This window comes from Pelophylax lessonae, assembly GCF_965119305.1.
Source record: "Pelophylax lessonae genome assembly, chromosome: 6".
NCBI classification, from domain to species: domain Eukaryota; kingdom Metazoa; phylum Chordata; class Amphibia; order Anura; family Ranidae; genus Pelophylax; species Pelophylax lessonae.
This window is the reverse complement of record NC_138773.1, coordinates 69,271,419-69,295,487: the sequence shown is the minus strand read 5'-3', so window position 1 is coordinate 69,295,487 and position 24,069 is coordinate 69,271,419. Positions and strand designations below refer to the sequence as shown.

The 24,069-nt window shown below is 43.6% G+C and overlaps 1 protein-coding gene across 1 annotated transcript in view; it reads right to left on the bottom strand.

Moving 5' to 3' along the window:
- SBK1 (SH3 domain binding kinase 1) overlaps nt 1–22,637 on the bottom strand; it is a 141,443-nt gene extending 118,806 nt beyond the window's left edge. The window contains exon 1 of the mRNA XM_082261858.1: nt 21,750–22,637. Within this exon, the coding sequence (XP_082117984.1) occupies nt 21,750–21,811 (62 nt within the window). The 5' untranslated portion in view covers nt 21,812–22,637. The remainder of the gene's footprint in view (nt 1–21,749) is intronic.
- Between the last annotated feature and the right edge of the window lie 1,432 nt (nt 22,638–24,069).

Below are 24,069 nucleotides of genomic sequence, written 5' to 3'. Positions count from 1 at the left end.
CTGAGCTTATGGTTTGCACAGTCTGGACTCCCTCATTAATGCTTATTATGGTAAGTCTGAGTTTTTTCCATAACATTATACAATGATTTCTACAGATTCTTCAGCCTCACAAGCCAATGTCAGTAATACCATCCTGGAGAGCTATGAAGGTCATCTTAAAATGGCACAGACACCAGTACCACAGCACCATCTGCTGGTCACAATCAATCAGTACAGCATTCATCTTATTCCTAATAGAAACTGCTTACTCTCCAATTCATGATGCATTCTCAGTTAGGTTTTCATACGGAAAAATATTCCTATACTAGGGTTAGCGTTATTCACTACACAAGCATAGAAGAAACATGGAGGCTGCTATTGCTAAACTCTCTTTAAGCAGTGCCCCGACAAGAACCTTTAGCACCCAAGGCAAAAAAAGGCCAAAGTGCATCCCCCTTCCCCAATGAAATTTGAAATATTTCAACAGCATAGGTTGTAGGTTTTTATTTACTTTTTGTACTCCCTTTTCTGATGAAGCACCCAAGGCAGCCACCTCTTGTGCCTACCCATTGTACCAGCCCATCCCAGCCCGGCTTCTGAGAATGCTAGTTGCCTGTTATAGTTAGCCTCTATCTTCACTGCTTTCTGGACAAGTATGCAGGCTAGGAAGGTCAGAAAAAATATAGAATTCCTGATCTGCAGGCTTGTTCCAGATCTGTGACTCAAAATATTGCAGCACGAAGGTCAGCCTGACAGTCATGGAAAGTAGCAGCCTATATATCTCAACTTTGGGCTTAGCCCCCCATTAGCTGCCCCCCAGGGTCCCCCAGTATCATGTTATGATGTTTTTTCTATATACCTACATTTTTCAAAGTCTTTAGGCCTGTCATCTAGCACTGCAGAGTCCTCTTCAGTCCTCCATGAAGCATAAAGCAACAATGGCGTGACGACTGCATTAAGTAGAAGTAAAATAAAGGGCATTAGGGTAATACCCCCCAGGAGGCAAGCAAGTGATCCCCTATATTCACAGTATGTCCTCAATCTTCCCAATAAATTATGCTATTTGTCGTTAAACACAAAAGACTAATGATATCTAGTGGTGGAAAAAAATGCTACAGGGCAGGGATCCTCAAACTACGACCGTCCAGCTGTTGTGGAACTACACATCCCATGAGGCATTGTAAAACTCTGATATTCACAGACATGGCTAGGCATGATGGGAATTGTAGTTCCTGAACAACTGGAGGGCCATAGTTTGAAGACCCCCACAGAGAATAGCTCTAGAGTGAATGTAAGCATTGCCACCATAGCTGCTTTGCTTTCTTTTAAACCAGCTGAAGGACCATATCACAAAAAAATAAATAAAACTTGAGTGACCCATGCCATTCCTCTTGTCACCCTAACTAACAGTACTTGTGCATAGAGACTGTTATATGCTCTTTATTTCCCCCTTTCCCTTGTCACAATTCTCTAGCAATCCCTAGCAGCTGTGAAGATTTGTGTAAAAATAATACGGTAAGTCTGGTCTGCAGACCCCGTGTATGGTAACTCTACCTGGATACAGTGACATCAACCCTCCTTTCCCAGTCGGCTGGAATGTTTTTGTTTTGTGGCTGATTTAGGCCTCCGTGCACAGGTCCTGATGAATGGAATAACAGAAGGAATGGCATGACTCACTTTAAGGCGCCTTTCACACTTGTGCGACTTGTCCATTCATATCTGTGCCACTTCAAAGTAGTCCCTGCACTACTTTGGACCGACTTTGATGCGACTTGAGGTCCGTAGACACAGGAATTGCTTCAATTACAAAGGAATTGCTTCAAGTTGGGTCAAATTTTCATCAAAGTCACACCAAAGTCACGTGCCAATTTCGTGTCAAAGTCGAGCCACTTTCAGCTCATACAAGTGTGAAAAGGGCCTAAATGTACTGTATATTGTAACACCTGCTAGTGCATTCTATTCTCCATCTCATCTATGAAACTGTACCTTACAATGTTTACCTGCGGTGTTATTCCTGAATTGAAGAGACCATATATTATCACTGGAATGATTTTTTTTTACATCTACGGGAAAAATAAATTAGCGTAATATAAGCAATCTCATCAATGTGAATTACATTTTTATAAAGCCTTGTTTGTACTTTATGTTTAGTGTATAATTCTATATGTACATGGTTGCAGGCAGACAGGCTCATTACATAGACAGGCTTTGCTTCCTGTTTTTTAGTCCCGGTGTAACGTTAAAAAACCATACCCCGTGAAGAAACCATACCCTCGTCACTTCCGGTCTGAAACAGCTGAGCAGCGCAGTAGTGCGCATGCTCAGAGCCCCGGATACGTGATTGAAGAAGAAAGAATTTGAGAAGTGCGCATGCTCGGTGGGCATGAAATTATCACGGCACTGTCTCTAATGTTATACTTGCGGCGGGTACATTAAAACACTTCGGGTGCAACATAAATCATGTCCTCTCCTATCGCTGTAACTTCCCTCATCTCCGGTAATAAATATAAAAGCGGCGGCGGGTGTATGAGACGTAAATGTGACGGCGATCGCGGCTCCGTGATCCGCTTTTATATTTATTACCGGAGATGAGGGATGTTACAGCGATAGGAGAGGACATGATTTATGTTGCACCCAAAGTGTTTTAATGTACCCGCCGCAAGTTTAACTACCGTGAGAAATCCATACCCTCCGTAGCGGAACCGGAAGTGACGAGGGTATGGTTTTCTCACGGGTATGGTTTTTTCACGGAACACCGGTTCACATCAGTACGATGTCAGACATCATATCTGATTCACACCGCACTGCTCTAAAAATCACATGTGATGTCTGTGCGATGCAAATTCAGCCATACAGATTGTATGGCTGAATTTGCATCACATTCAGACAGGACACACACAGGACCATTTTTTGGGTCTGCAGCAGAATCGGATCGCATGGTGGTTCACACCTATGCAATCCGATTCATTTCCAAACTGACAGCACTGCAATATGCGAACCAATCTGGGGGTGTCGTTAACTTTGTATTGACACCCCCAGCGATTCGCATATGGCAGTGTGAACTGCCTGCGATTTGAATGCGATGCGGGAACCCTCAGTGGATTCACAGGGTTCCCGCATCACATATTTGTAAACCTGGACTTATTGCTCCTTCTCACAATTCGAATATATGAGTCAGCCGACTCATTACAAACAATGCACCCCCTATGTAGCTGGTACAATACATCAATATTTATTATATTTATCATTAACAATTATATTAATAGTTGCTTAAAAGGGAGGACGTGTGATTGCAAACTGAGCGTTTATGCCCCCTAGTGGCTAATCTACAAATCTGTATATGTAATATTAAAAATATAGACCATAAATGACAGTGTAAACACAACAATAGTTAAATATATATTTATATAATGAATATTATAATATATAGTTAAATATATATTTATATAATGAATATTATAATATATAATATATAGTTAAATATATATATATACATATACCTAAGAGTATGTGTATGTATGTATATGATATGTATATTTATATTAATAAATATATTAATAAAACAGTGATACAGCCAGCCTGCGCAGGACTGAAGTATCAGTTAACCTCATATAATACAGACTTTCAGATTTTGCTCTTACAGTGGGTACGGAAAGTATTCAGACCCCCTTAAATTTTTCACTCTTTGTTATATTGGAGCCATTTGCTAAAATCATTTAAGTTCATTCTTCTTCCTCATGAATGTACACATAGCACCCCATACTGACAGAAAAACACAGAATTGTTGACATTGTTGCAGATTTATTAAAAAAGAAAAACTGAAATATCACATGGTCCTAAGTATTCAGACCCTTTGCTGTGACACTCATATATTTAACTCAGGTGCTTTCCATTTCTTCTGATCATCCTTGAGATGGTTCTACACCTTTATTTGAGTCCAGCTGTGTTTGATTATACTGATTGGAGTTGATTAGGAAAGCCACACACCTGACTATATAAGACCTTCCAGATCACAATGCATGTCAGAGCAAATGAGAATCATGAGGTCAAAGGAACTGCCTGAAGAGCTCAGAGACAGAATTGTGGCAAGGCACAGATCTGGCCAAGGTTACAAAAAGATTTCTGCTGCACTTAAGGTTCCTAAGAGCACAGTGGCCTCCATAATCCTCAAATGGAAGACGTTTGGGACGACCAGAACCCTTCCTAGAGCTGGCCGTCCGGCCAAACTGAGCTATCGGGGGAGAAGAGCCTTGGTGAGAGAGGTAAAGAAGAACCCAAAGATCACTGCGGCTGAGTTCCAGAGATGCAGTCAGGAGATGGGAGAAAGTTGTAGAAAGTCAACCATCACTGCAGCCCTCCACCAGTCGGGGCTTTATGGCAGAGTGGCCCGACGGAAGCCTCTCCTCAGTGTAAGACACATGAAAGCCCGCATGGAGTTTGCTAAAAAACACCTGAAGGACTCCAAGATGGTGAGAAATAAGATTCTCTGGTCTGATGAGACCAAAATAGAACTTTTTGGCCTTAATTCTAAGCGGTATGTGTGGAGAAAACCAGGCACTGCTCATCACCTGTCCAATACAGTCCCAACAGTGAAGCATGGTGGTGGCAGCATCATGCTGTGGGGGTGTTTTTCAGCTGCAGGGACAGGACGACTGGTTGCAATCGAGGGAAAGATGAATGCGGCAAAGTACAGGGATATCCTGGACAAAAACCTTCTCCAGAGTGCTCTGGACCTCAGACTGGGCCGAAGGTTTACCTTCCAACAAGACAATGACCCTAAGCACACAGCTAAAATAACGAAGGAGTGGCTTCACAACAACTCCGTGACTGTTCTTGAATGGCCCAGCCAGAGCCCTGACTTAAACCCAATTGAGCATCTCTGGAGAGACCTAAAAATGGCTGTCCACCAACGTTTACCATCCAACCTGACAGAACTGGAGAGGATCTGCAAGGAGGAATGGCAGAGGATCCCCAAATCCAGGTGTGAAAGACTTGTTGCATCTTTCCCAAAAAGACTCCTGGCTGTATTAGATCAAAAGGGGGCTTCTACTAAATACTGAGCAAAGGGTCTGAATACTTAGGACCATGTGATATTTCAGTTTTTCTTTTTTAATAAATCTGCAACAATGTCAACAATTCTGTGTTTTTCTGTCAGTATGGGGTGCTATGTGTACATTCATGAGGAAGAAGAATGAACTTAAATGATTTTAGCAAATGGCTGCAATATAACAAAGAGTGAAAAATTTAAGGGGGTCTGAATACTTTCCGTACCCACTGTATATGCCTTTTACATGCAGTCATGCAGTATGAAAAAATTCTGCTCAAGGTCATCCACTTAAAGGGCTACTAAACAATGTTATTTTTCTTCTAAAATAACCCATACACATGCCCTATTTATAAGCCCTGTAATCTACTGTTTCTTACTGCGTTTTTCTGCCCCCTTGTAACATCCTCCATGAACTTCCAAACCTCTCCTTTTCGCTCTCATTTCTGTATGTTTGAAACGAGCAGTGCACGTTAGTTGTGATCATGTGTACTGCTGAATACTCAAATCCCATAGTAGTCCCTAGTCCATCTCTTGAGTGAGCAAGACAGAACGACTATGTTCCTAAATACAGTGGGACCATGGAGAATAAACGCAGCCGCGCTCCATGAGGAAGTCGAATCGCAGCAGCAAAAAAAAAAATAAAAAATTTGGAGAAGGCTGAGAGCAATAGAAGGGACAATTTTCTTACAAAGAAATACCTATTTTAATAGAATTCTTTTTTTTTTTTTTTGCTAATCCCAAATTTAGTTTTAGTTGAATTCTATGAATTCAATCCTATTGCACAAATGCTTTAGGCCTCTTCCACACGATACTCCTCTGTTTGAGCAGCTCCTTTTTCAGCCGTCAATTTCAGGTGTATTTGTGTTAATGAAATGCGTGCCTTTTCGCGCATTCGCGCGCATTTTTGCACAAATTCGCATCTTTTCACGCAAATGTATTCTTGCGTTTTTGTAACATATGCAAATTAGCATTTTTCAGATCATCAGTAGGTTCGTGTGCGTTCATTTGTTCACAAATTCGCATTTGCGCACATTAGGCGTAAATTACTGTCCAAAAATGCAGATTTTTCTATTTAGTTCTTACTGAAGAATGCACGGCGCTCATTCACACGCCTGCGTGCATAGGCTCATTACAATTAATGGGCTGTATTTTAGCTCAGAAAAAAAAAAAAAAGCTGTACTGAGCTTTTTTAAGCTGCAATGTGCAAGAGGCCTTACACAGACAATGACTGCGGCTATTGTGGGACTGCTGGCACCTTTAGTCCCACAGCACAGTTACAGGTTGCTGGATTCTGTTGAGGAGGTTAAATAGAACAGATAAGGAAGAAGTGATACCGATGGCTGTGTTTAGCATTGGTGCATTTCTTGCCAGGTCCGACCTGACTTTTCCCCAAACCGCACAAATCCATCAGTTAAGTAAGATTTGCAGCCACAGACTTTCTCAGAAGTGTAATTACCGCAAGGGAGAGACTCAGCATAGAAGAGACTGGCAGAATGCAGACAGCCGAGCCAAACAGGGTAAAGGGATATTACAGGATCTGCCCGCCCAAAACTAGTGTTACATTTATGGGTGGATGGGGCAGCTGATATGAGCCATGTACAGAGCCATGCATGGATGGCCTAACTTTTGTAGAGGGGTAATATGACCCACAAGAGCCCCTGCACATAAAACCACTCATATACACTCACAGGCCACTTTATTAGGTACAACTGTACAACTGCTTGGTAACACAAATTGCTAATCAGCCAATCAAATGGCAGGAACGGAATGCATTTAGGCATCTAGAGGTGGTGAAGATGACTTGCTGAAGTTCAAACCGAGCATCAGAACGGGGAAGAAAGGGGATTTAATTGACTTTGAACGTGGCATGGTTGTTGGTGCCAGACGGGCTGAGTATTTCACAAACAGAGCCCAAGGCTGCTTTCACACTGAGGTGCTTGAAAACTAAAATGCTGGGCACTTTTGAGGTGTTAGCGGTGCGCTTTTTTTGAAGGTCACGTGATTTGAAAGAACCATTTGGAGACGCTTTTGAAACGCTTTTTGTGCGCTTTTGAGGCGCTTCCCATTAATTTCATAAATTCCTTATACAGCTCATTTCTTCTTTCTTGTCTGGTCATTAGCCTAGGGGTTAATGACCTCATGTACAGCTCTCTCTCCAACTCTCATGAGAGTTTGCCAGCAAGGGAGGGAGGGATAAATTATAGGAAAGCCAAGGAGAGCTGGAGGGGGTTGGATGAGGGCGGAGATAACAGGAGACTGCAGAGATCCATGGGTATTCTTCAAGTGAGAAGAAATGTGCAGGCAAGCCGTGCTGTGATTGTATTTGTCTGTATATATGTGTCTGTCTGTGTCTATATATGTGTGTGTTTGTATGTGTGTCGGTATATATGTGTGTATGTATATGTGTCGGTTTATGTGTGTCTGTATATATATATATTTGCATGTCTCTGTGTGCCTCTGTGTGCCTGTGTAAATCCAGGAAGTGAACAGGCAGCAGCTTCAGCTGCCCACAGTTAAAATGGCTGTAGCCAGACTTAATGGAGAAAGATTTCTGCAGCATATTTGTCAAGTACAGAATCACAGTATATATAAAATAATATATATAAGTGGTCAGAGGAAAGCTTCAGATTGGCAAATATGTTTTTATTACAAATTATGTGAGCAGACTGTAGTTCCTCTTTAAGTTACATATGTAGAACAATCCTGGGTAGGTGCTAGGAAAAAGCATTATTATGCTCCATCTGCTTATCAGGGGAGCCTGATCTGTTAGTTATGCCTGTTACCCGTGTCCAGGTGTGAGTCGCTTGGTCTGAGGGAGTGTCCCCACTGTATCCAATATGGGATGTTGGACAGAGGAGGAAACCTGGCCAGTGGCATATGAGCTTTTGTGGCAGTCCCAGTGGGAGGGCACCACTGTAGTGCATCCTGGGATTTGACCATAAAAGCCAAGGGCACATGTGACAGGGCGTCTTTGGTGGGAAGCAGAGTCCCAGAAGGAGGGTGACGGCTGTCTCTCCTCCTGCAGCCTAAGGAAAGTGGTCACTGGTAGTCGGCCTGGTGAGCCAAGTGTGGAGCTGAGCCTTGAGAGTCCTGGAAAGCTGACGGTGGAACTGCTGGCAAAAGTTAACTGCCAAGCGGTCTGCCCAGGAAGGGGGACCACTCCAGTAGGTCAGAGGACAGAAGGTCAGCTCAGACAGTAAGCAAGAGTAAAGGGGGTGCCAAGTAGAACCCTGAGAAGTAAGGGTAAAAAGGGGGTACCAAGCGGGGCCCTGAAGAGTAATCCACTATATAGTTCACTTATCCAGTACTTCACTACAGTGGCAAGGTGAAGCAGCAGCCTTGCCGCACTCAACTTAGCTAGAAGTCCTCAAATTGTGCATAGCTCATCCAGTTGGAGTATCCTACTCATCCCTTCTCCCATCCCAATTTCTACAATAAAAACAACAAAAACCAAATTTCCTGACTGAGCCAAACACTTAAAGCGCTAAGAATTGATAAGTTGTTGCTATGGGTAACCCAGGAGAACCCGCTTCAAGCAGCTCCCAAGGGAGTAGTGCTACACATATTTTAAAAAAGCTGAGCACTGTTGCTGGTCAGTTTTCTGTCTAGCCAAAATTGAGACAAAAAAAAAAATATTCAGATAAGGCAAGCTCTCAATTGTAGAAGAGACATGACTAACAAGGGTAATACAAATAAATGTACCTGCCTTTTCACAATCCTCTGCAGACAGTTAACGGAGCTGCCAGTGTGGCGGGATGAATAACTCTTGCGCATGCACAGGAGTGACGTCATCCCACACCGGCCAATAAAGATGGCTGAGAACCGGTTACCAGAAGAAGCTAGGGAAAAGATGCTGGCGCAGGCAAAGGATTTCATGGGCGTTGGAGGTTAGGTCCGCATTTTTGTCTTTCGTTCCATTTTAAAGAAGTGAAAAAATAATGGATCGACTGACAGGATCAACAGGGAATAAAGGCCCGTACACACGAGTGGAAATTCGGCCGGGAATTTTCGTCCGACGACCGATCTGCCGATTTTCGGCTTGTTAGTATGATGCTTCCGACAACCGACTCCGACTTTTCGGCCGAAAAAATCCTGGTGTGCAGGCTATAAAATTTTTGTCGACCATCAAAACACGTCCGATTTTCGTCTCATTAGTACAGATTTCGATCGGGAAAAATCTTAAGACTAGGCATGCTCAGAGATGAAAGAACACAAAGAAAGCAATCCAACACATGACATCACTTCTGAAGTAGAATTCTGTCGGGCGGGAAAATTCGTGTGCAGTCTAGAGCACATTCCAACCAACAGACACCACTCTGGACAAAAGACGGACGACCGGTCGGCGGAAATTCGTTGCGTGTGTACGAGGCTTTAAACCATGTTATGGGAGACTTAGAAAAGCAAAAACTACTTGGATAATGCTACTGACAGAATGCGTGGTATTTGTCATTTTTGCTTTTTCCTATAGGTAATAACAAACTTAACTGCATCTGAGCACCACAATTTAAAAACGATATTTAATTTATTTTTAATATCCAAAGCAAAATCCGCCACTCCTCCATGCTTTATTTTGCTATGGAATCCCTTTGAAAAACATCCTCTAGTATTTCTGGCAATCTTGAATAAGGACAGATGATTCACATAGCATGGTGTGTGCCCATCCCTGCTCAACAGAAGTCGATTATTTTGAATGGCAAATTTTTTTGGATCAGCTGCTGCAGCTGCTGATTAGAGTATTCTGATAGCTATGGGAGCCGCTGTCAGATACTATGTTCCCTTCCTGTCAGGGGAATTCCTCCATTCACATCATTTGCGTGGATTGAGGAATCTGAACAAAAAAAAAAAAAAACAGACTATGGCCAGCTTTACACTTTATCTAAAAGAAGGGAACAGGTCATGCTGGGAGTTGTAGTTGCTTATCAGCTATAAATACCAAAAGGAGGCAGAAGACTGTCCTAATAAAAGATGCTGACTTTGAGGTATAAGATATACGTTTGCACGAGAAGGGTTAGACCAATGAGCATGCAGCGTGCTTTATTACTAATGGCAGATACATTTATCTATGTTGACCCAGCACAGCGCAGGCTGTAAATATGGTTTTGAGTCAGCCCACTGTGATTTGAAATGACAATGACAATTGTTTGTAGAAAACGAAGGAACATTTACATATGGAGGTACAGATTGTATTTATTGGGCGTTGAAGCTTTCGTTATAAATTGGAACACTGTGCGAAGGGTGAACTTTGAGATTTCACTGGGGAATCCCTGAACTTGGGGAGGAGATATTTATCCAAGTGATGGTCAGTCAAACCTTCTGAAGTCCAGCAAACCTTTTAGTTCAGCTATGAGTAGCTCCTAGTAAACATCACCCACAGCCATGAATATTAATAATGAAGACCAACCATGGCCAAAACCTCTAGTTTGGAGGCCGTTGGACTTTTCGTCTGCTTTTCTGTGTCCACATTGGGGAGATTTATCCTCTCTTTCTGCCACAATAACAGAATATCACAAGATATGTAAGCATTCATTTACATAGTTACATAGTAAATCAGGTTGAATAAAGACAATAGTCCATCCAGTTCAACCTGTGTAGGTGTGTGTGGCCGTAATCATCTCTCATACCCCTGAATGTTCTGATCATTGAGATGTACGTCTAAGAGTCTTTTGAAAGCAACCATACTTCCTGCAAAAGCCACCTCTTGTGGTAGAGAATTCCACAATCTTGTAGCCCTAACAGTAAAGAACCCCCTGCGTTGCCTGAGGTTAAAACGCTTCTCCTCTAATCGCATTGTATGCCCTCAAGTCCTCATGTAATCCTTTCGACTGAATAGCTTTTTTTCTATGCTGAGATCACCATTGAGGTATTTATAAATTGCTATCATGTCCCCTCTCAGGCGTCTCTTCTCATCTCATTCTCATTTAGGCTCCTTTAAAAGAGAAGTATGAAGTTTTTGTTTTTAAAGAATTATACTTCCCTATAACTAGATGGATGCAACATTGGTCCGATGCTGCACCTGTCCCCCACTGGCTCTAACACTGAGAACACTGCCAATAGTTCAGTTCTCAGAGCTCCCCAAACCTGAGCAGAGAGCTGGTGACTATCAGTCACCACTCTCTGCTCTGCTCTGCTCTGCTCCCCCCTCGGCTAAGAGGCTGGGCTAGGGCTGGCTAAGGCATGTGGGCAGATCCTGACTTCAATGTCGCGATCTTGACCAAGCCTGGACCGGCTCTGTGACGTCAGCTGACTGTCTGCTAAAAAAACAGGTCACAGGAGTGCAGAGTGAACTACACTCCTGTGAGCCACAGGAGATGTACAGCCACATTAGCTTTGACTGTTCCTCTCCTTTAAGTGTCTAACTTTCATGTATAATGTCATGTAGGCAGGTGCCCAATGCATTAATGGTGTACTGTATTTGTGAGTTAGCGTTTTGTACCATTGGGGTTAGCTTGCTGAGGTGTGTCTGCCGTTTGGCCTGTGGAACACCTTATAGTTGGGATATTTAGGCGGTAGTGGGTGGGTTGAGAGGGCTCTTCTTTGGAGACAGGGCGGGACTATACACAAGGAGATTTAGTGTTGCAGTCAGTGACGGCCCGGATGCATAGATTCCAATGGAGGATTTTTTTTTTTTCTGAAGCACATGATTAGAGCCAGAGGCTCTAATAGTCTCCAAAAAAGGGTGGGCTCGGGGCGCAGAGCATTGCGCCCTGAGCCCACCCAGTTATGTGACAATAGTGAATGAATATTCGCTTTCGTCACACGGATTCTCCTCCTGGTCAATCAGGAAGCAGGTCCTGAGACCCATTTCCCGATTGGCCAAAAGGAGAAGCCATCCTATTGGCGAAGGAGGAGGAGGGAGGAGACGCAGGGCCAGTCCGACCAACGAAGGGGGACATGGAGGAGACTGAGGGGGAAGCCGCCGCCTCCACATGTCAGTCCAGGGGCAGCAAAGGGTGAGTGAGCCAGCGACTGGGGGGGGGGGGGTATGCTGTGCAGTGTGGGTATGGTCCATGGTCAGGTCCATCTGTGTCATAATTATATCTCACCAGTTTGGCCAAATTGGTGAGTCCTGTCCTGGTGACAACTGCTCTCTTATTTCTTGTCCTGGAGTCACAAAGACAGAAAGTGAAGGATAATGGAGACAGACATCAAAAACCTGAATAAAAGTGGAGCTCTTCCTCAAATCTTTCTAACGATTCAGCCTGGGTTTAGACTTGGATGTTCTTCTTGCCCTGTTCTCCTCCTTAGGCACCTCAAACAACTTTACTGCTGTCACCAACAAGAATCTAGTGATATTTTTAGATGCAAAAGCCTTGTGAACTGATTTTTTACTTTCAAAATACTGCAAAAAAAATCAATAATATAACATGCGTAGAGAACATTCAGCTGACCCGTGCAATAAAACTTTAGTCATTAGAAAAAAAAAACATGTTAACATTACCAAATAATTCACAGGGATTATAAATACTGCATGCGTTGTCCTTTGGTGAACTGACACTAATGTGTGTTGATATATGGGAGAGCAGTCGGCATAACGCATTTTGCAGAAAAGCAGCAAATTTCTTTTCCTGTTCTCTTGCTATTCCTTATGTCCAAACTTTGTGGATAATGAGTAATTCCCCGCTAATAGATCCTAAGCCTATGCCTGTATATATAAGGGTCTGTAGAGCCCAGAGCATGTGAAGATGAGTTCAGTGTTTGATGTGAGAGATGGGGAGCGAGCCTGTGATTGCAGAAGATATTTTTAGGAGGCTATGATGAGTCGGAAGCTAGGAGTCTAAAAAAAAAGACAAAGACGAAGTAAGGAAACACAGGTTGCGTTGACATTCAGAGAGAGAGAGACTAAATTTGGAAGAGGTTTTCGGTTTAAATTTTACGCAAAGCATACCCTGTAAATGAGGCTCTTTATTAGCCTTTTCAGTGGCTCATTTTTTGAAACTTCACCCCATCCCCGCAGGTATTCCACACTTCCAGGTGTCTAAAAATACCCGCTCCCCTGCTACTCACTGTGGTTAATTCTGCCAGCTCCTGCATCACTACAGGACCTATGAGCACATGGGAATTACCAAAACGTACAGCAGGGGTAACAGATGTTTGACCCATCAAAGCCACCTAATTACCTGCTGTGGCCAGGGTAGAATGGGAGTGGGGCATTTCAACAAATGGTCAGCCAACCACAGCAAGTAATCACCCAGTCGGATGGGTCAAATATCGGCTTCCCTGACACACATTTTGGATCCTCCCACCGGCTCCGATGTCACTGAAGGACATGTGGGTAGGGCTGCTGTTAGAAATCACGGGGCCCCGTACAGACTACCTGGCAGGGCCCCCCCAAGAAAATATTAAAGAAATATTTAGCTAAAATTACAACAAAATCACTATTAGTAGACACAAATATAACATAACTCACATAATTCCTGCTAAATCTAAAAAAAAAAAAAAAACTATGTTAAATAAAAAAGATGAGAAAAATATACAGGTTGGGCAGTTGGAGCTCAGTGATCAGAGAGACAGAGAGAGAGAAACAAAGTTACAATTTACAAATAAACTCCTGAGCAGAGATAAGTGCTGGGAGGGGGGCCCAAACAAGGGAGGGGGATTAGTGAGGGACAACTGTCTCTTTCTCAACAGAAAAAAGCTGATAGCAGGGAGAGGGACAGATCAGATTCAGGTGCTGGAGGAAGATTTCTGTATTTGTTGTCCATCACTAATCCCCCTCTCTGTGTGGGCCCCCCTGGGTGCTAGGGCCCCCTACAAGAGGGCTGGTGGTCCCCCCCTATCAGCAGCCCTGCATGTGGGTCAACAGGAAAAGGCGTGCAGTGGGGGGAACAGATATTTGACCCATGCAACAGTTTATGCCTAAACTGTCCCTGAACTCAGATCTATCATAGTGCACCTTGCTAAATGTAGGATGTAGCTCTCAGAAAGGGAGGCCCGGAGTAAAAAAGACAGCAAGACATTAACGAAGGGCCGGCATGACAGGGGTTAAAGGGTTAGGGAGAACAAAATGGTTAAAGATCTAATCTAAGATCTAAAGCTTCTAATTGGATGTAGGTGTGGACCCTGGGCTGGGACAAGGGGTGGGCAGGAGGAGAGACTGCCCTGGGCACAATGGTTTATTGCAGGGATGTGGGGGCTCTGACCCTAACCCAGGGGAAGGAGGGGGCACAGTTTGGCATCCTTGCCCTGGGCACTGGATGACCTTGTCCCGACACTGTGTGGACCCTATACTTGCAAGGTTTAAACTGCATCCCCAATTCCCCGTGGAGCTGCCCTCATTTAGACATATTATACACAAAAAGCACAGCAATAGGCTTTTATAAAGGCAAAATCTGCAGAACATATTGCTTTCATTTTTTGTGGTTCCTGGTCAGTTAAATCACAGGCAAGCTTATATTATTTCTCAGAGACAACAGTCATGTCAAATACCTTTACCAAAATTCCCAGATCTACTCAACTGTCACAGTCATACAAAGGTAAGCCAACACATCATGCTCTTCCTATTAGTTCTCCATTATTAGTTCTATTATTAGTTCTCCATAATGCAGGATAAAAAACAATACCTGGGGTAGAGGGTTTAAGCTGTAGGGCAATAACACCTTCATAGTGACCTTGAGCGGGGGGGGGGGGGGTGAGGCACAAACTACTGCTGGGAAATCTCACCACTGGAGTCAGTTATTAGTGAGCAATAAAGCTCACCCATGACTATGCAAAATATTTATAGATCTTTTTGGATTTGGAGTCAAACTTTAGATCTCAGCTGCAGCCACAAAAATATTTTGGATACAGTAGGAAATAATCCGAACCCTATTTTTTTTCTTTAGCATTCTCATGTAATGTGTTCAAAGTCTCTGACCATCTCCTACAACATGCCTGCAGTCTCTAACCATCTCCTGGACAATGCCAGTGGTCTTTGACCATCTCCTATGACATGTCTGCAGTCTCTGACCTTCTCTTGGAGAATGCCAGTGGTCTTTGACTATCTCCTATGACATGTGTGCAGTCTCTGACCTTCTCTTGGAAAATGCCTGTGGTATTTGACTATCTTCTCTGACATGTCTGCAGTCTCTGATCTTCTCTTGGAGAATGCCTGAAGTCTTCGAGCATCTCTCAAGACATGTTTGCAGTCTCTGACCTTCTCTTGGAGAATTCCCATGGTCTTTGACCATCTCCTATGACATGTCTGCAATCTCTGACCTTCTCTTGGACAATGCCTGAAATCTTTAACTATCTCTCTAGTAAAGTGTGCAGTTTCTGACTGTCTCTTGGAAAATTCCCATGGTCTTTGACAATCTCCTATGACATGTCTGCAGTCTCTGACCTTCTCTTGGACAACGCCTGTGGTCTTTAACTATCTCTCTCGTAAAGTCTGCAGTTTCTGATCGTCTCTTGAAGAATGCCCATGGTCTTCAATCATCTCTCATTACAATCTCTTGGAGAATGCCTGTGGTCTTAGACCATCTCTCAAGACATATCTGAAGTCTCGGACTGTCTCTTGAAGAATGCCTGTGGTCTTTGACCATCTCCTATGACATGTCTGCAGTCTCTGACAGCTTTCTGTAGCATTAAATTCACAGAATAGTATGTGCGGCCTTCAATGATGTCAGGGGAACTGGACTTGACGCCACCTATATCAAGAGAGTTGACTATCTCTAATCTAACCAAGCTTTTCTCAACTTTAACAGGAAGAAACCCTCTAAAAAAATGTTTTGGTCTCAGGGACCCCCTACCAATAATTACTATATCAACAGCTTGTGGTACATTAGTGTGGTGGTCAATGGGAAGAATGCTCTTTACATTTGTGGTCAGTGTGAAGAATGCTTCTTATACTGGTGGTCACTGGGAGGAATGCATCTTATATTGGTGGTCAATGGGAGGAATGCCCTTTACAGAGAGCTAAAAATATAATTGGTGTCAGTGGTTACTTATCTGAGAGGCAGTAATTGCTCATTTCTTGAGGAACCCCTGGACAGTGGTGTATTTTGGTTTTGTGCTGCCCTAGGCAAGACTAAAATTGGGCACCCCCCTCCCCCACCTATGTAACTTTGCCCCACTCCTTTTTTAATGGATGTGGCTCCCTCCAAAATTGAAGGACTACAAGTCCCAGCATGAACCCCTGAGATCTCACGAGAGAGGGGGTGGGTGAGGGAGAGAGAGAGGGGGTGGGTGAGGGGGGGGGTTGAGAGAGAGGGGGGGGGGTGAGAGAGCAAGAAAGGGGGGATGAGATAGAGAGACAGAGAGGGGGATGAGAGAGAGAGCGCGAGAGGGGGGATGAGAGAGAGAGGGGGGTGAGAGAGAGAGGGAGAGTGAGAAAGAGAGAGAAGAGGGGTGAGAGAGAAAGAGGAGGGGGTGAGAGAGGAGGGGTGAGAGAGAGAGAGGGGCGGTGAGAGAGAGAGAGAGAGAGAGGGGTGGTGAGAGAGGGGGGGATGAGAGTGAGAGAAAGGGGGTTGAGAGAGAGGGGGGAATGAGAGAGGTGGCTCTAGCAACCAGTGGCCAATAGAGACTCAGGTGGAGGGGGGGCAGTTTCTTTGCTGCCCTCCTGCAAAGTGCCGCCCTAGGCCTGGACCTTGTTGGCCTAGGCCAAAATACAGCACTGCCCCTGGAAACCTTTTTAGAAGCCCTACGGTTCTAAAGAACCCGAGGGTACTCTAGCCTTTCTCCATGCCATCCAAATCAAAAAGCGAAAAGGTATAAAGAACAATGTAATGATCCACAACCTCTTATCAGCAACTAACTTTCTTTGTCCTAACTTCTGAAGACTTGTGAATTTGTTTTTGCAGATGACCAGACTGAATATAATTCTTGCTTTCTGTACTACGTTACTAAACAATTCTGCAGGTGTTTAGCGATCTCCATACATCTCAGATGACACATGTGGTTGAGCATTGTAACAGATAGTGAGTAATATACTGCACAAATTATATTACCACTCATACATTTTGTATTATACATGCTCTTTCCCCCTCCACCCACCAAAGAATTGCACTTTTTTTTTTCAGTAAACCCATGATCAATCATTTTTAAAATGGAAATGTAATGAATAGTCAGCTCCACCTGCAGCAAATATTTCATATTTGGATTATGGCTGGTGGTATGAATCACCTGGTATCTTGCTTTATATCTCGGAGATTCCAGTTGAGATATTTACTTGTGCTAGTTTGTGTCTCTGTTCAGGAAACGGGAAATCTGAAGGGGAGATCTCATCACCACTGGAGGTCGGAGATATGCAAGAAGCCGATGACACAAAGCCAAAAATAGACATTTGGAATTGAGATTTAAAAAGAGTGATAATTAAAACAGAATATGATTAAGGTTGGTGGCGCCTAATGTGCAAATGTGGCATACTCGACCTTGCAGAAGATATGTTCACATTGACCATGCAGCAAATTTGTTACCAAAAGGGAAAGGTGGGGAATAAAGATTCTTGTGGCCATTCCATATATCTGCACAGTAAAAAGGTTTGGCAGGTTCATACAAGTGCCTTTTCACTAGAAGCATTTTGCTCTGAGAACGCCGTCCTTTTTGTCTCATCTTGGATGACCTGTGCCCCACCAGCTGTTTAAGATCCATAAATACCCTAAGAGCTGGAGAACTGGAGATTGCCAAAGACCTTCCTATAGCTATCCCCATACCTCTCAGAAAGATAAAAAATAATCACTAAAATCTCATATTAGTTTTAAAATGTTAATGAAACTTCAAAGTAATTTTGAATTTTCTCATTTGTTAACCACTTGACCTCCGGAAGATTTACCCCCCCCCTTCATGACCAGGCCATTTTTTGCAGTCATGCAATGCTGTAACCAAATGAAATTTATGTCTTTTTTTTCCCCACAAATAGAGCTTTTTTTGTGGTATTGATCACCTCTTCGTTTTTTATTTTTTGCAATATAAACAAAAAAAAGAACCAGTGACACTAATACAGTGATCAGTACTGGAAATATGCACTGTCACTGTACTGACACTGGCTGAGAAGGGGTCAGGGGAGGACTGGGCAAGGGGGCAGGGGGGCACTTGCCCCCTGGGCTGCTCTGATGCCCTGTAAAAAGGCTGCACTGCTTCTGCCACAGACATGCCTGAACGATTCCTGGTGAAGAGAAGTAAAAAGTCCCCACAGATGATCTACTGAGTGCAGGATGAAAATAAGGACAGAGCTCAGGTCTCCCCCCAGCATGGATGGGGTAAACTGTCTTTGAGCAGAAACCAGTTCCATGCCCCACTGGAGACTCTCCCCCGGCCATCCCAACCAAGCTGTCCCAGCTCCCCCCAACCGCCCCCTGCTGGCCAGGTTGGGAACCCGGATTCGGTTGGTGGGTAGAGAGTATCTGGAGCGGAGCTTCAGCCTGTAATGGGGGTCAGAAGGAAGCCGGGAAGAGGGAGAGTGGGAGGGGGCTGAGTTGCTGCAGCATGGGCCTCTGGATTGTACTTGCCCCCTGGGCCGAAAGTTGCCAGTTAGCCCCTGGAAGGGGTTAAACATCTATGGCGATCAAAGGGTTGAGTGTGTGCCTAGCCAGTGTTTTTGTGTACTATGTGTGCTGTTTTTTTACTAAGGAATGTGATGGATTTTCTTTCCCTGCTTTGCAGGGAAAGAAAATCCATCACATTCCTGCTGACAGAACAGAGCTCTGCCTTGTTTACATAGGCAGAGCTCTGTTTTGTGCCTCTCCTCACTGATCAGTGGGTTCCGGCAGACATTCATTGGCTAGCACCCATTGATCAGCATGTGCTGTGTCTAATCATGACGCCGGTACATGATCCAGCACATTAGATCCGCTCTGCCGCTGTATAACTAAATATGCGGTCCGCAAGCGGTTAATATAAAACCTTCCTAGCCAGCCATGAAGATCCTTGTCTAACACTTTCTGTTATAGGGTGACAACACTCTGTCCCTTTTTCCCAATTGTGCTCCTATATTGTCACCCTGTCAGATGGGCTTCCAGTAGAGATGTCAAGTAGCCATTTCAATGCACATTTCATAAGTATGGTCCTCTGTTGTCACCATCAGAAAGAGAGAAATCTCATGCAGCCATGCTGGCGTTCATGGAGACAGAAAGTGGCAGCAAAGGGCTGAAGGAGACTCGCAGCACTGAGATGCAACCAAGAGTGGAAAAAAACGGTAAACTAAGTATTTTATTAAAAAAAAAAAATATTTATGATGCACAAGGCTCAGTTTATAAAAGAGACAGATTTTCACAAAGGGGCAGTTATTGTCAAGCCTACAGTAGTTACAGGCTGAAAATAAAGATCTGTATCCTTGTGTAAACTTTATGAATTGAGCCCACAGTGCTTCAGCAAATTAAATATAATTTAGCGAGTGTTTACATCTATCTTTCAAAGAACATCATTGCAAAATATATATATTGTAGTCTGATAATTATATGTGGTTGATACATACAGTATAATGATAGTATCAAGCATATCAATTGCTTTTTTTTTTTTATTTATTTTATTTATTTTTTTACATTTACATACAGGTTTAGAAAAAGTGACTACGGCAAGGGGTTGAGGCAAACTTTAAAAATGAGCAGCTGCCAAGACCATTTAAACTATGTGAATAAAAGGTGACTGGTTTCAGCACCACTGGCAGTGTTATAGTTCATCCCAAATCCTACCACTGTCACTTTTACTGGATAGCTTGGTCTGCATATACATGTACCAAAAGAAAGATCAATAAAGTCATAAGTAGTAAAAAAAATAAAAATGAAAAAAAAAAAAGGAATCGGCAGATTTCAAGTGTATGGAATTTCTAAAATTTAATTTCTCTTATTTCAAAAATACTATTGAAAGTGTTATATTATATCTGTTTGACAAGGGCAAAAATAAAAAATAAAATAGTTGTTCATCCAGCCAGAAATCTTGTGATCTGATAAATTCCCATACACTCTGCCTCTGGAGTGTTATCAGATAGCATTGTTTCTTTGCTTTCTATTTGGACTATAAAACCCCTCCCCCTCGTAGCGAGAATAGAAGGAGGTGTTATGTAGCCCTAACACAGTATTATGTAGTTCTATTACAATCCCAGTCCTAGGGTGACAACGTTGCTCATTATGTTTGGCACCCTACAACAGGAAGTAAGTTAAAGCGGTATTAAACCCAAAAACCAAGAATGTAATATATTGCAGGTTACCAATCCTTAGATTTTACAGTTGCATTAGATTTCTTTTTTTAAGCTTTTTTCTCTTTGTTTTCACCTGGTGATCTGGCCAGTCACACACCTCCTGTATTATATTGCTCCTACTCTGCATGAAGGAGCACTTGGGGCACCTTTGGACAGCAGCATTGTCAGTCTAGGGCATGGGGTCTCCATACTTTTCAAGCAAAGGGCCAGTTTACTGTCCTTCAGGGTTTAGGGGGGCTGGACTGTGGTCAGTGGGAGTAGAAAATGCCCCGGCATCAGTGCCCCATCATTGGTTTCAATAAGATGAATAGTGCCCCATTGAAGGTGTCATTTAGGGGAATGGTGCCCTATCATTGGTGTCAGCTGGTGGAATATTGCCCCATCATTGGCGTCAGTTAGTGGAATAGTGCCCCATCATTGGTGTCAGTTACTGAAATAGTGCCCCATTGAAGGTGTCATTTAGGGGAATGGTGCCCTATCATTGGTGTCAGCTGATGGAATATTGCCCCATCATTGGCGTCAGTTAGTGGAATAGTGCCCCATCGTTAGTGTCAGCTGATGGAATAGTGCCCCATCATTGGTGTCAGCTGATGAAATAGTGCCCCATCATTGGTGTCAGCTGATGGAATAGTGCCCCATCATTGGCGTCAGTTAGTGGAATAGTGCCCATCGTTAGTGTCAGCTGATGGAATAGTGCCCCATTGCTAGTGTCAGCTGATGGCATTGTGCCCCATCATTGGTGTCAGCTGATGGAATAGTGCCCCATCATTGGCGTCAGTTAGTGGAATAGTGCCCCATCATTTGCGTCAGTTAGTGGAATAGAGCCCCATCATTGGTGTCAGCTGATGGCATTGTGCCCCATTATTGGTGTCAGCTGATGGAATAGTGCCCCATCATTGGTGTCAGTTAGTGGAAAAATGCCCCAAGGGCCAGATAAAGGCAAGCAAAGGGCCACATCTGGCCCCCGGGGGCCGAAGTTTGGAGACCATTGCTCTAGGGGAAGGGGTGTGTTAGATGGACTAGCTGATTTACATACACTAACAAATGGAAGAGGAACTCCGGCTAACACTTTATAAGCAATTACAGCAAATTGTTTTTTTGTTCCTTTTTGGATAAAGGTTTTACATAAATAAATACACCTTGATCATTGTAAGCACCTCTGCCATTGGTAGATGGTTTGTCTCAAACCTCTTCTTGCCACGTCTTTAGAATAGTTTGTTCTTTTGGAAAACAACCAACTTACTGGCTGGATCACCAGGTAAAAATAATAAAAAGAAAGCCTAAAAAAGCTTTTGCAGCCATCATATCTAAGAATTGGTAAGCTGCAATGTATGTTTGTTTTTGCATTTATTACTGCTTTAATGACAGAATTACCAGGTTAAAATAATGGAAAAGCAGTGTGAAAAAAAGAAAAGGAATGCAGCCATCACATCTAAGGACCAGTTGTGATATAATATATAAAGCTGCAAAACTATACATTTTTGTTTTTGGGTTTAGATACGCTTTAAACTATTTTTACATTAATTAACCACATAGAATTTTTTTCTCAATTCCTGTTCATTGCCTATAAAGACACATACCAACACAATGCCCGCTGGACCTTTTTCTCACCTTGTGCTTGGAAGCTGCTGTAAAGCCTTGCGGTGGAAGCAGATGAAACAGAATGACTCCATGAGCCAGGTGGGTAAGTTGGCATGAAGATGCTGGTCACCCCTGCTTTTTCGGGTCAAATAAGAGGAAGTCTCTAGCCCAAAAGGGGATTCCTTTCCTTGCAAATCCACTTCTCAGTGTAACATTGTTGGAGAGATAGAGGGAAAAATCTTCTTCATAGACTTTAATAGTGATATGATGTGACCACAGAAGGGAGGGCAAAGGGGAGTTTGTGGAAAGAAGCAGAGCAGCCGTAAATGTCTTCTTAATGAGCAGCGATCTCTACAATGGAACAAGTACTGAGCAATACTCTGCGGGATCGGAGAATGCAATGCTCTGTAGGCTGGTTAAAAGGACTTTGCGAAGCGATGCTCTGCACCTTGGGGAGAGATGCTCTGCCAGTGTTAAAGAAGCCAACCAGCTGTCGTTGGGCTTCTCAAAGAGCAGCGGTCTGACCGACGGAACGAGAGCTGTGCCCGGAGAAAGTGCAACGCTCTGTAGGGGTTTGAAGAACAATGCTCTGCAGGTGTTAAAGGAGCAGTGCAGCTGTTCTCTGAAATTTGACCAAGCGGTGATCATCAGGACGACAGTTAAACAATGTTTGTGGGGCGATGTTACGGAGGAGGTTGATGTGGTCCAGCAGCGATTTCTAGAATTGGAGTGATGCTCTGCAGGTTTCAGATAGCTTTTGACAAGAGCTGACGATTCTTCAGGTTGTCTTTGTATGAAGCATCCCTCCGGAGAACCCTTAAGGGTCCTTCATCCAGCATCTTGAGGATTACTCACGCAGGACGGGCTGCATGTGGCGGCTGTGACCCTGGCTGCTGAACAGAGCTGCCTTCGCACACACTTGTGTACATACAGAGGGGTGTGCGAGGAGCCTGCCGGCTGTAACAGACACAGCCTGGTATAAATAGCTCCTGCTACCCATTATACCAGGGTAACCCTTCATGAGCCATCACCAAGCACAAGATGTATACAGTTACACACAGCAGGAACAAAGCAAATGCATGCCTTGGTATATATATATACAGTATCTCACAAAAGTGAGTACACCCCTCACATTTTTGTAAATATTTTATTCTATCTTTTCATGTGACAACACTGAAGAAATGACACTTTGCTACAATGTAAAGTAGTGAGTGTACAGCTTGTATAACAGTGTAAATTTGCTGTCCCCTCAAAATAACTCAACACACAGCCATTAATGTCTAAACCGCTGGCAACAAAAGTGAGTACACCCCTAAGTAAAAATGTCCAAATTGGGGCCAAAGTGTCAATATTTTGTGTGGTCACCATTATTTACCAGCACTGCCTTAACCCTCTTGGGCATGGAGTTCACCAGAGCTTCACAGGTTGCCACTGGAGTCCTCTTCTACTCCTCCATGATGACATCACAAAGCTGGTGGATGTTAGAGACCTTGATCTCCTCAACCCTCCGTTTGGAGATGCCCCACAGATGCTCAATAGGGTTTATGTCTGGAGACATGCTTGGCCAGTCCATCACCTTCACCCTGAGCTTCTTTAGCAAGGCAGTAGCCATTTTGGAGGTGTGTTTGGGGTCATTATCATGTTGGAATATTGCCTTGCAGCCTAGTCTCCGAAAGGGAGGGGATCGTGCTCTGCTTCAGTATGTCACAGTACATGTTGGTATTCATGGTTTCCTCAACGAACTGTAGCTCCCCAGTGCCGGCAGCACTCATGCAGATAAAGGAAAAGTAATTGGCAGCACTCCAGGTTGAGTCAAAATCCAGATTTATTGACTGGACATCCAAATATGACAATCGTGACAAGGTAGATGCGTTTCACACACTGACTGTGTGCTTAATCATTACTGATGATTAAGCACACAGTCAGTGTGTGAAATGCGTCTACCTTGTCACGATTGTCATATTTGGATGTCCAGTCAATAAATCTGGATTTTGACTCAACCTGGAGTGCTGCCAATTCCTTTTCCTTTATCAAGTTTTCACGGAGGCGAGCTGGGGCATGCACCGGTGTGAGTCATCAGGCAATCACACCACCTTGAGCAGTGAGTTCTTGTCTTTTCAATAGCACTCATGCAGCCCCAGACCATTACACTCACCACCATGCTTGACTGGAGGCAAGATACACTTGTCTTTGTACTCCTCACCTGGCTGCCTCCACACAGGCTTGATACCATCTGAACCAAATAAGTTTATCTTGATCTCATCAGACCACAAGACATGGCTCCAGTAATCCATGTCCTTAGTCTGCTTGTCTTCAGCAAACTGTTTGCGGTCTTTCTTGTGCATCATCT